The sequence below is a fragment of the Anabrus simplex genome, chromosome 14 (genome assembly GCF_040414725.1).
Source record: "Anabrus simplex isolate iqAnaSimp1 chromosome 14, ASM4041472v1, whole genome shotgun sequence".
Taxonomy (NCBI): domain Eukaryota; kingdom Metazoa; phylum Arthropoda; class Insecta; order Orthoptera; family Tettigoniidae; genus Anabrus; species Anabrus simplex.
In genome coordinates this window covers 45,201,617-45,215,537 of record NC_090278.1, presented here as the reverse complement: position 1 = coordinate 45,215,537, position 13,921 = coordinate 45,201,617, and the positions used below count along the sequence as shown (strand labels likewise).

The following is a 13,921-nucleotide window of genomic DNA, read 5'->3' as shown; positions in this document are numbered from 1 at the left end:
GGACCATCACATGCTTCCGGACCAAGGCTTACAATCCTGGAAAACACTGAAATGATTTGTATTGCCGGCTGTGAAAGCCTCAATAAGCCGTTAGATTTCACAGCGTAACAGATTACGCATTACATGTATCAGAGCGACACACAAGGAAAATTAAAGAAGGCTGTTTCCACCATTGTGCTTCCTCCCTGCTGAAGTATTTAGGAAATAGGAAAACTTCAGCAGTCATTTTAATAACACAGGACCAAAAGATGCGGACGATACAACTGACGCCGTAAAAGATATGATGAGGAAAGTTGAAACCTATCTTGCGATAATTCCTGGAGGACTCACTTCTATTCTACAGCTGTTGGATGTGTGCGTGAACCGACCTTTCAAAGCTGCAATGAAACCATTGTACACTGAATGGATGTCTGATGGTGATCACGCGTTAACAGCAACCGGACGAGTGAAGAAGCTTGAAGTGAGACTAATATGCAGCTTGATCAAGACCACATGGGCCTGCATTCCCAAAAATCTAGTGTCCAAAAGCTTTAAGAAATGTGGACTTTCAAATTCAGTGGACGGTAGTGAGGACGACTATTTGTGAAAAAATGTTAGCGATGAAAGTTTCTGTGGTGAAACTTCAGATGACGATGGTGAATTGCAAATGATCTGAGTATTGGACCAATTTTATTTGTGACTTTTGTGATGATTTTATTAACTGTAAAGTGTTTGCATTTGTATTTGTGGTATATTTGAAGAAAATTAAATAGGTATGCAAGTTATTTGATTTTTTACTTTTTTTCATATTTTGCAATCTCAAATTTAGGGTGCAGGTCTTATCCGGTAGCAGGTGGTATTCGGGATTATATGGTACTTTTTGAATTCCGAACCTACCTCCTTTGGATTGGTCATATTTCTCAGACACTTTCTTGAAATTCTGCCAATTTTAATATTTTTCACAGATTTATTGAAGCATTTCGAATGTTTAAAAGCCTACTGGATATTTCACTGAGCCTACATCTATTTTCAATGAAGTACTTAAATAAATCATCTTACTTGTTGTTAGACCTAATATCTAGGTTAATGGCCCTTAAATAAATCAACCTGTTTTCAAAGTATTGTTTTTAATGTTGAATCACCTACAGCACTCATTTTCGTACTAATATGTAAATCTAGGAATATCTAGTGTTGAGATTATGCTATAACTATGTTTCAGTTCCTATGTTTGTGACATATAATTTCATTTTGAGTTTTGAACATCAAGAAATTCATAATTTCAAATTTCTCTATGTGTTATATTGGTGATGTCAGTCCCCGCTACAGAATGACTTGTTCTTCATCAGTACAAACTACTGTATGTAAATTGATGATAATATTTATTATCTTTTCCTTCTCCCATTTGGCCTCTAATATTGAAGAAATCTTCTTTTCCTACAGGATCCAGGTCTTGAAGATCATGGTAATGATGAACAATCTCCAAATCAGTAAGTACTATCTGATGGAAACAAAGATCTTTAATTTTTTCAATGGCTTTGGTTGATGATTCCAAGAATTTAGGATTTGGAAGACGGTCAGTCCATTTAGTAAATCTTTTCAGTCATAATTTTATATCACTCTTCTTCCAATATTACTCCATTTTGGTATACATGATGTGTGATTTACAAGGATCTGCAGTGTGTAGAATGCCCACCAGAAAGCCTGTTGTTGATAAGTTGTTACCAGTCAATTGCTGTGAGTCAGACAGTACAGAGAGAACTACATACAGCACAAAGCACCCGCAATGCCTCGCATGTGCGTTAGACAGCCAATCCACCAAATGACAGCATTGTGCCATTGCTGGTTCAGCCTGCTTGGTTTTATCCTGCTGTTGCCAGGTTCGGGTCGACCAAGAAACATCACATCAAAGGAGGACCGTATGGTGCACCAATCATTGCGGGATCCCTTAACTTTAGCACCCCATCTGCGAACATGTACTGGTGACTCTACATCATCCTGTGAGTTCCCACACATTGCCTCAAAAATTTGCATCTGCCGGATTGGGTTCCTACCGCCCCATGTGTCGGTTGCTATTGACACCAGAACACCAATGGCTGTGGTTGGAGTATTGCCTTGCCCAGGAGGCATGGACAGAGGATGACTGGCAGTACATAATCTTCAGTAATGAGTTCTGCTTTTCCATAACCTCCAACGACCATCGTGTGCTGGTTTGGTGGCATTAAGGGCCGAGGGCAGATCCTGCCCATATTGTGGAAAAACACAGAGGCCCTGGCATTATGGTGTGGGGAGCCATAGGATGTGCATTCAGGTAACCTCTGATAGTGCTTTGGTAGACTTTGACGGCACAGAGATACAACACAGATATTCTGCATCCACACATCCTACCCCTTATTATGCAGCAACCTTGGACAGTGTTCCAACAAGTTAATGCACATCCACACACAGCACATGTGTCTGTGGACTGCCTAGAGGAATGTGACATCCTCCCATGGCCAGCAAGTTCCCCGGATCTCTCCATTGTTGAACACGTGTGCGATGACATTGGAAGAGGCCTGGTCCCAGTACCAACCTGCAGGATCTGGAGGGACAGCCCTAACAACTGTGGATGAACTCGCCTCAGGAGAGGATCCAAAGGCTGTTTGACACCATTCTGAACTGCATACAGCATGCATTCTGGCCAGGGGGGGGTGGTGGTGGTGGTGGTGGTTGCAACATGCTACTGACCTGGTGTCAACATTTCGTCTGTAAGTGTGCCAACAGCCTTGTCTCCTTCATCCCATATTGTAATCAGTTAAATAAAGGCACATGGTCTTTCAGCATCTGTAGTTTCATTCACTTTCAACCTGTCCTTCTGGGTAATTAACTTTGTGTCAGGCAGTGTACATTAATCATACATTGCTGCTGGAAGAGAAAGAGGAGTACGACCAAGACTGGATGACAGTAAATGATGCTACCTATTCAGAGCACTGACTCAGGAGAGGAAACGACCTTCAAAAAGTGAAAGTATACAGAAGTGTTGTTTATCAAATTGAGGACTTCATGTGGCACAACTGGAGTCCAACTTCATGTAAAGACCTTTCAGCAATATTGATTTTGATGTCTGCTGACATCACAGTATATTGGAGCCATGGGTCGGAGATTTAGACCAAAACAATGCAACACATCAGTGGAATATTAATCGTGTGAGTTGTCTACAAGATTGGAAGAGACAAAATATGGAACAAAGTTGTAAGAGAAGAGCTTGGGGTGACTTCTTTAGTTGATGACATTGTTTGGCCACCTTGTCCATATGGAGGTTCAAAGATGAGTTAAACAAGTTTTTGAGGCTTGACATGAGGAAACCAGAAGATGGAGTAAGGTCAGATTGTCAGTGAAATTCAAAAGCACAGAGGAAAGAACTGAAATGATTTACAGGGTACAACTAAGTACCAGAGTTGATTGAAAAACCCAACGCTGAGAACCAAAAGCAAAAGAAATGGTAAAATACTTACTGAGAGGATGAACCACAGAGCCAAGTTATGAGTGAGTGAACTGTCAAAGTAATGTATGAACGTTCAGCATTTTGAATTTGTGATATATTGCAACAGAGCAGAAGTACAGATGAAGTTACGGGAAGGATATTGCAAAGAAAGTCTCCAAGAACAAATGCAACAAGTCGACATTTGTATCTCAAAATCAGAAAATAATTTTCCAACAAGATTGTTCAGAGTTGTTTACTACACAGCATTGTAGAAACTACTGGAAGATGTGGATATAGCAAAAGATGGATAGAGAATGAAACCATCATTCATATCTTTTAAAAAGAAGTGAAGGCAAATAGTGGACTATTGCAACAAATGGAAAAGAGAAAAATTAAGTTCATTGACTCCTTATGAGATGTACATGTTCCTGTCAGTCGTGATACTACACAAGTTGTTTGGGGGGTAAGTACACATACACATATGGTGTCAAAATATCCCCTATTTCAAAAATAAATAAAAGACATTGAAAGTATGAAGTTTATCACTCGGGCTTTGTCGACATACAATATAATATTTTCCAGTGTAAAACGTTCACTTCTTGTATATAGACTGTTTTCATACCACTTACACATGCATACAACCTAAGGCTGCAGTGCAGTAATGTACTTAAAAGTGCTTCTTACACATTACACATGCATACTGCCCATAGTTTGGTACGGCGGGTGGTATAAGTCGCTACCTCACGCTATACTTCGAACTCCTTCATTCGTCTAATTTAAGACAATTACATTGCAAAAACTATGGACATTCGTTCCTACCTACCAAGCTACTATTATAAAAGTATTGAAGGCCTTAAGTTTCTTCAGTCATTAAATCACTTTCTCAACAAAGAGAAGGTCTTTGAAACGTGGACGTATCACAGAATGTTGAAGTCTTTGTAACCGATAAGGTAGTATTCCGTACAGCAGCAAATATTTGTGAACTCTTAACTTTTGCAAAACAGCAGCATACTTCGGTTACATCTTCCGAAATAACAAACAGCCTGGTCCGAGAAGACTACTTCAACCTTCGACATCCATGATATGACAACACTGATGTGGGAAACGCAGAATACGAAGAAATGATCTGAACCTTCTGTGAAAAGACAGTGCTAGAAAGGAAGAAGAAGAATCACAAAATTACCAGCCTTTTGCCTTAGTGCAGCTCTTGGAGTTGAAAAACATCCGCGTATGGTACTCGTCAACTTCTTAAAATGACTTTATTCAAAAGAGCCCGGAATTAAACTGTCTTCATTGTTAAAGGAAGTGTTACAAGGACCTTCATCTCTCAACACTAATCAGAGGGAAAATAAGATTTCCAATTCTTCAAAGAAGAAATGAATCGGTAGAACAAAGGGAAGGCCCACAAAGGCTTGAAAATAAGAGACTCCCTCGAAGCTAAAAGTAGTGAGATTTGACCAAGAGAGTTTGCATGGGAAAGATGAAATTGAGAAGGCTGACACAAGTGCCAAACTTAGCCACCAATGCCACTCCCATGTTGAAAGTTCTTGGGATCCACTCATGTGCAGACCTCTTTAAATGTGGTGCAAAATGTCTGTATTCCATAGTTTGATGAAGAGAATGTCTTACAATAAACTTCATGGTTGTTATATATTGTACCAGGAAGGCCTAGGTCCTGGCACATATCAATTGAAAAACTTTATTTCAGCGTACAATTTCCATCCGACATGCGAACAGTGGAGCGAAGAAACATTCCAGTACGTACCAGACTCCATAAGCGACCAGGCGAGGTCAAGTGATGTCACCTACCGCTTGAAACTTGCCTCCCCTAGAGATATTTACCGAAATAATTTTTCTCTCGTGAACTTTTGAATGCCTCAACCGATTTGAACAGGACCAACGCTAAATTGTAGCAGACGTTGTAAAAGTAGAATCCTGTAAATTTCGAAGCAATCTGTCCAGTAGTTTCTGAGTTATAACAATATAAAATTTAAGAAGATCGAGCACACTCGGTCACATGACTCAGATCACCACCCCTCCTGATGCAGATATATATGCCACTAGGTCAAGGCTAACAAGCAGTTCAGTTCAGTAGTACAGTCTAGCAGTGCAGTGCAGAGCAGTGCAGTATGTGTGTATGAGACAGAGAGGAGACTGACCCTCGTGCAGTATGTCCATGCAGTATCGAAGACAGTACTTTCCGTCGCGTTTCGCGGAGACGAAATTATGGGATAATCAATCGCTGTCATATTTGTAAAAGACGTCACACCGTACCTACTTTATTGTGCCGCGACTACGATATAATTCACAGACATTTCGAAGTATAACATGTGTGAAATCATTGAAGTACGAAGTTAAATATTGGACATTCACAAACTAGAACATGACGTGTGGACTTAATTAATTTCACATAATATTAAATTACTACAATGGACAGAAACTGTCGTGTACAATAAATCTAACTACTCTAAGACTCATTTTTCTAATACAGTACATCCTTGAACTGTGTCTATTTACGTGTCATATTAGGACATGACTTACTACAGTGATAAACTTGGCGAATATTAAGAACTTTTTCTAAAGTAATATAATTTTATCACCACCAGAAAGTCAGTGTTATCTGCTAGGATAACGATTCAAAGACTGTGGTCAGAGACGGTAATGAGATATATTACACGTAACTTTTCAAGTGTTTGAACTGTGTATTTATGGACGTTCTCAGTGGCGATTTAAAGTAGTGTTTTATGCAGCAAGGACTGTAATCATTCATTTAATGTCATAAAATTAACACACGAACTGAACTGTGTTCAACAGTTGAATGATAGCATCTGTAAATTCTACTTGCACCAAATGAACGTTCCGTGTGCTAAAATCACCTCCACGAGCAGCGGAAATCTTGATGAAATTCTACAAGTTCCAGCTACCTTCAACATCATCTCATCTATGGTACCCATCGAGGGACGTCAACGTGGTTTCTTCGTGGAACATCAAGTTCGAGTCTTCGTTCGCACCGCGCGGAATGTTCCAGATACCCATCAACATTTGTAAGCCAAATTTTCTTTATTAAGTGAGTAGTCACAAACTGACTGACTTTTTCTTATCAATCTTGAACAGTGAATTACTCAAAGCTGCGTGTGACGATATTTCATAGTTTTTCATCATTTCTCAGAAATTCATCTTTAATGATAAATTTATTTTCAAAATTTAATATTCATTACATAGAAAAACTCTAGGATTTTCAAGTGTTCTATATTTCAAGGCTAACAAACTGAGAAACTTTCAACAGAAATTTAATTCTTATTTCAAGTTTCAATTATAAGTGTGTGTTCATTTCATGAATTAATACTTAGAAAGATTTTAGGTGAAGAACTTACACTTCGTGTTTTCACAAAAGACTATAGGATCTATGATATTTATTTATTTTCATGAACTAAATTCAAGAAGATTTACGTTAACATTTTGGATTTCAACAAAATATCTGATTCCTATATTGATATTGCAGGGTGATGAATCATTTAACATTATTAATAAATTGTTTGGAAAATGTATAACCATCTATTATTCGCCCTGCGAATCTATCCTGCTCTGTATCAGCTCCAAATCAACTTCCACTACCTGAGATCCTTCTCATGCCCTAAACCCATGAACTTTTCCTGGTACAATATATATTTAAGGGAGAAGAATTATAATGTTCCACCTAATCAGCACACATCCTCAAGGACTTTATACTGTAAATAATTGCAGGATTATTATTAAAATTTTCCCAGGAGATATTTTGATTCAGGTGAATCATCTGCAGGTAATTAATAACTTAAAAAATTGACAAAAGTACATCCTAAAACTATTAGAACAATGACAATTTGGTGAATGATGTGAATATGTGCAATGAAAACCGTATGGCAATTAAAATCCACTTGTTAAGGCAATGCATCTGTGAAAAACCTAAAATCTACAGTTTTCATCCTATCACCTTAGAATTTTGATCATTTAATGTCAGTATCAGCACAATACAACATACAAAGTTTCAAGTTTCTATCGATAACAGTTTTTGAGATATTCATAAATTTATCAATATTTTTAACAATTTTTGATATATCTATAAAATGCTCCTCATGCCAAACGGCTCAACAGATCTGGCTTAAAATTTAATCATGGTTTCAAAAGACCAATATAAAAGAAGTGATGTGTGGGTTTTAACAAATTTTAATTACACTGAAAGGACCAAATTATTTCACATAGGCTTAACTTTTAAAATATATTTTATGATGATCATGATGAGAAAAAACTAGATTACCACTGAACTATTGCATGTATTTTAAAATTTGCACATCAGTTTGTTATTATGTTGTATCTGAAACTATCCTAAAAGTTTCAAGTAGATTGATGGAAAATTGGGGCATGAGGAGCACTTTGAATCTTGAAAAGTGCTGGAAAATAAATTCTGATGAAAAAGAGATTGAAATTTTAGACATGAACAATAGTCCAGTACCTGAATCTAGTTGACTTAGAACTTCCCAGCACCATATATTGGACCTTCTGCTGCCTTCTTGCTGGCCTCACTAGCAGTTTTGAGAGTTTTAGTTTCCTTCGGGCTGTTTTGAACCCTTGTCACTCCATTGTGGTCAATTCTACGCTTGTCCCTCATGACACTAATTTTCTGTCCTGAAATGCTAACTTTAACACCCCTAACATTAGCTTTTAGTTTCTCACTTGCTTCACAACCCATGTTGAATTCAGCAATTGCTGATGTTACAGCAATCTCCAGTTATTTGACATAAACACTCCCTTCGGACACTTAGCCCAAATTACACTATGCAATCCCCGGGCACAATATATGGTGTGGGGATTTTAACTTCCCCTACTTGATCCTGTAAACTAGTACTTACATTCTTATTCCTGTTACAAATGGCATTTTTCACTTTATCCAACACTTTACTAGGACGTTTCTTCCAGCGACAAGTCTCAATTCCTCTTCCCATTGTGTACACTGATAATTACACAATTTCACAAATCCCAACCTCAAATCTAAGCTGCTTGCACTAAGTAGATCCTGTTATTGTTCATGGATCATTTATAACACACTTATTACAAATATAACATTTAAGAATTTACAGAAAACAGAGTAGGCCAAAACACAAATGATAAACTCAAAACGTGAGATCACAACTCTTTGTTTACATTCAACACGTGGACAATCTCCATCACTGAAATAAGCGCCAATTCAACTTGATATATTGATAGTCCGTCAGAAGAGCCAACATAAAGACCCACAGGAACAAAATTTCTTACATTCAACCCCCGCGCTCAATTCAAAATTTTTGGAAAACAAACCGAAAGATTTTCATGAGAATAGTGTTGATGGGCGGCAACGCCCACTTGCACTGGGCCTTTTAAATGGCCGCTAAGGGCTTTAAAAGGCTGATATTTAAATAAAACAAAGCTCAAAATGAAAGTAAAAGGTATAAACATTATAAGAACGTAAAAAACTAAAAATGGATTTTTTTTCACTATTTTCACCAAATTTCACCGATACATTGCCTTAAGTGGCTAAGTTTTAAAGGCACTTCCATTTCTTTTTGTTTAGGTGTGACATTTGCAATCCTCTTCCTGTGCATGAAGATAGGTGGGTTTGTACGTTACAGTTTTATTTTCAAATATTGTGCCATGTTGTGGGAACTTCTGTATTTTCTGACAGTTGAACTTCTACTTTCACATTTATATTCAACAAAATTTCTTCTTTTTCTTTCTACTAATATAAAACACAATATTTCACACGTACTAGCTCCGTTCAGTGTCAAACAATCACAAGATAATAGAGGAGTTCCCCCTACTTGTCACAGTGTTCAGCCAGATTTAAGATACGACTGTAACATACAGAACAACCTACATTCATTCACAGTGACCACAAGAAGGGGATCACATAAATTGTATCTATAAAGAACATTTTAATGGAATTGCATTTAATATTTAGCCATCAAACAAGTGGATTTTAATCAACCCATTGTTTTCATTGTACATATTCACATCATTCACTTATATTTCATTGTTTTAGTATAGTTAGAATGTACTTATATAAATTTTTATAGATATTAATCAGCTGAATATGATTTCAATGAATCCCAACCTGTCCTCGTAGAATGTAAATAAATAACTTTCCATTGTTTAATAGTGTAAAGTCATTATGAAGTATATACCTTATGTGGATCGTTATAATTATTCTCTCAGAGTTTACCAGAATGTCTGACATGGCAATATGAAAATACAGGAGAATTGTCAAAATATTGATAAAGTATTTAACAAACTTCAATATTTTTATTGATCTCCATTCATATAATTTTCTTGAAGGTATATATGACGGTTACATGCAAAGGGACCCAAAGTCAGCAGAGCTGAACAAAGTGTTTTTATGTTTTGACTTCTAGCACTACCTGTGGGTCTTATTTACAAACTAAGTTAATTCTTCGCCATCGATGTCCTACTTTTTTAATGCTATTTTGCCATTTTTAGAACCACAAAATCTCAAAAGTGAAAAGTGAGATATCGTGGAGAACATTGGTTTCACATTTGTAAGTTTGGTAATCATAAGGATGAAAAATGTAACAACATGGGGTTGTTCTTTTTACTGAAACAACACCCTTTTCACTAATAATGTTGATGTCATTTTACTCTGAAGGTTATGGTGGTAATTTGTAAGATGTTTGTGATGTTTTGCAGGGCCAAATGCAGAAGTCCACTTTTTGGGACTTCCCTTTTGATGTGTGGTATGTTTATAATGGCCTTCCTTAGTGTGTAAATAGTACCATTATCCTTGATATGACAGCAGACAGGTGAGATGAGATTGTTTTTTACTGTCCAAGTTAGAAATAAATGTCTGTCTGATCATGTATTTCCAATAATTATATGAAAAGTTCCAGGGCTGTCTACAACCTTTGTGTTGAGGATATCCATGTTGCAGAATGTTTGCTTTCAATGGATCATAAACCTGGGGCTGGAGAAACCATTACAATACCAGTGTACTATATGGCTCTGTATTAAATAGCAATATGCTGCAGAGGAAGTAAAACACCTAATGATTATTTGTGGTTCACTGACTTGAAAGGAAATGATATCCTCCTCTTGGTGTATGTTGGAGAGAGTTGAGGGCTAATTTTCCATAAATTCATACAGACCAAGTGAAGTGAATGGGGTGATATTGAATATTTTCATAATCTCAGTATTGTTTTAAAGAGTAGTGCTTTTGAGCTTAAAATCAAGAAGGCAATGAAACAAAAATTAGCTTTAGCACCTGAGTGAGACATTTTAGGGAGACATTTGAGTTTATGTTAAATGTTTAAATACATATATACTGTATTTCATAGTAATGTCATTTAAAGTCCTAAGTAATCATTTATTTAGCTGATGGTTAGTATACAATGTTATATATGTATAAATAAAAACAAATTGGTAATAATATTTGTTATTAAGTTTGAATTTTTTTTGGTGTGATTTATGGAGAAAAAGGTCTCGATCTTTTTTCTACCCTTCACAATTTGTTAGGGAATGTTTTATTCTGTGAAATTCTTTTACAAGGTAAAGCTAATGGAAAGTTTGTTATCACATGTTTTAAAAATATTTTTGCTTGAGAGAACTGTTAATTCACAGACCATTTCTCACATTCACCTATCGTTTGTCACAAAACTAAGAAAGTGGGCTCTGTCAATTTTGTATTTGGCCTTTATATAGTGCATGGCTTATTTTGCTATAAAAGTTTTTAAAATGGAGATTCCAGCTCCTTGGCTGATTGGTATTTGGCCAACAGTTCCTTGGTTGGAAATTGTAAACTTGAGTGTTAATTTCATTGGGCTTGGGGACTTCTTTAGTGTCAGATTTCCTGCTCCTCACAGATGTGTATCTCACTGTAGGGTGTATACTCAAACAACAACTCTGGTGGCTACATGCTACTACTACTATTATTATTATTGATAAACATTATATCTGAGAAGCTTTTGTATACTTCCAAATTTACCACCGTTCATTACAGGTGTGGTAATTTTGTTGTATGTTTTGATTCCTTTACAGAATACAGCCATTAGTCAGGCATCATGTTATGGTAGGTGATGGGATCGACTGCTCTTCTGTGATGAAATGTGAAGAAACATGGACCTGTAACTCTTATAACAAAACTGAGGATCATTCAGCACATTGCACAGAAGATGCTGCAAAATCATCTTCTTCTCAGTTTGAAGTTACCACCCCAGTTTCAAAAGTCAAATATCAAAATTTGCTCTCGTGTGGTAAATGTGGTAGGTCTTACTCTCGTGCTGGTCATCTCGTGGAATTCGAGAACTCAGGTTTTCTGTATTGCAGACGGTGTCATAAGGAATTCACTAAAGATTCTGGACAGAAACTGCAGCAATGTAAACAATGTGGAAAGACGTTCTCCGACATGTATAAATTGAGAAGGCATGAGGCTATACACAATAGGGTCAACCGTCTGAAATGTGATCAGTGTGATAAGGGATTTCGTACTAAAGAAAGTTTGACATTCCATATGAACAGTCATACAGGTGAGAGACCGTATAAATGTTTGATTTGTAATAAAGTCTATGCAAGGATATGGTCCCTCAAGAGACATGAATCTTCCCATACTGGAAGCAAGCCTCATAGTTGTCTAACGTGCGGGAAAGTCTTTGCCGTGCGATATTATCTAACCAAGCATGCTACAACGCACAGTGGAATACGAGCATTCCCCTGTACAATCTGTGGACGAGCTTTCGCTGAGAGACATACGCTTAAAACCCACATGTTAACTCATACTGGAGAAAAGCCATATTCCTGTTCTGTATGTGAAATGACATTCTCGTCCAGGTCGACACGCAGAAGACATATACTAATTCATGTCAAGAACCCTTCGTAAGTAATGTACTGTCTACAACTAAATGACATTTGTTTTGTCCACTTATTGTGTGCTTAGGGATTTCCCATAGAAATTTTCAGTGGCATGTAGTTCGTGTAAGGTTCTAATTTACTCGCAACAGTTTTGAACATTTCCCAAAGCAAAGACATTTTTAAAAATAAAAAGTTATTAACATTGGTTTGTATCTGTATACCATACCAGCCAAGTGAGGAGGACATTCTACTGTGGCTATAGAGTGACTGTGTCAGGGTTCCACATGAGGGATGGTGATGGTATCTCTGAAAACATTCTACCTAAAATTGACTCTAGGGACATTACTGATAATGTCCATCGTGCAAGAAAGGTGTCGCAACAGTTCATAAATATTAATGTCATGTTGATTTGAAACTTCATAATCCAATATTCTCTCAAACTTTCATATCCATCTCTTAAAGGACCAGGACATGGTTGTAAACAAAAATGGTCAGTTAAACTGAGGACCAAAATATAGGCTTCTTCTATTGTTATTCAGGGAGGAGTCTGAAATGTAATTGTAGCAACTATGATTAAAAAACAGTGGAGGTACATACTAAAGAAAAATATTTGCAATATGTTTAATGCAGTGAATGCAAGAAAAGAGTGGAGCTTTGCTTTTTTTAGCACTGCTGATTTTTAATTAGAAGTCAAAACCAGCATCACCATCCCAAGGAGTGATTTTCTGCAATTAACACAATGTGATATGTGATGCATCAGTTGGAATGCACTCAGCTGTTCTGAGCATTTCTCAAAGCAAACACATTTTTTCATAATGGAATGATTAATGTTGTTTCATTTCTAAATATCATATCAGCCAGTGAAAAGGACATTCCACAGTAGCTACGGAGTGACTGAGACAAGAGTCTACACGAGGGAAAAGTAAATGTTGTAAAAAAGTTACAAAGTTATGGTTCAAATATTGTTCCATATCATGAAGTGATGTGCTGGTTTCAGTGTGTGGGTGTGTCGCAGGATATACAAGAGGTCATAATTGCGAACGAGGAAGTACACCTTCGAGCCAGGAAATCAAATGAAGGAAAGCTGCCTATTTTGGTCCCATCTTACATGGCCTGATAAGAGGATTAGGATCATCCAACAGTGGTTTGACATTGAAAATACAGGAACTGTGACATGGGAAACACCAAATACTCCATGATAGTCAGGTATTACCTCTCCTTTGTTATTGAATTTGCCTCAGTACTCTTCCGTATTTTCCATGACATCTACTTCTAGCTTTGAAGAGAGTTTTAGAAGGGATTCACCATTGCCATTCTATTGTGCAACTAGTGCACAGCTGTAAACAATTGTCCTCTCTTTTGCACGTAAATCTCCATGGGGTCCCTTTGCTAATTGGGGACAAGCAGTATTACATGTTGTGCCACTGTCAGATGTGGTCTTATATCTATAGTTATAATGGAGCAGCTCCGAACATTACTGTTGTGGTTTGGTGGTAACAAGTTGGAGTGGTATTCATGATCTTGTACATTGAAACACAACCTACTGCTTGTTATTTTTTAAGAAAGAAAACATTTGAATGTTCCTTTCTCTCTTTTACTAGTTTTGTATTCATT

At 37.0% G+C, this 13,921-nt stretch overlaps 1 protein-coding gene across 1 annotated transcript in view; it reads left to right on the top strand.

Moving 5' to 3' along the window:
- Nucleotides 1-13,921, top strand: part of LOC137502980 (uncharacterized) — a 47,167-nt gene that overhangs the window by 23,965 nt on the left and 9,281 nt on the right. The window contains exons 4-5 of the mRNA XM_068230272.1: nt 1,420-1,466; nt 11,498-11,721. Coding sequence (XP_068086373.1) covers nt 1,420-1,466; nt 11,498-11,721 — 271 coding nt within the window. The remainder of the gene's footprint in view (nt 1-1,419; nt 1,467-11,497; nt 11,722-13,921) is intronic.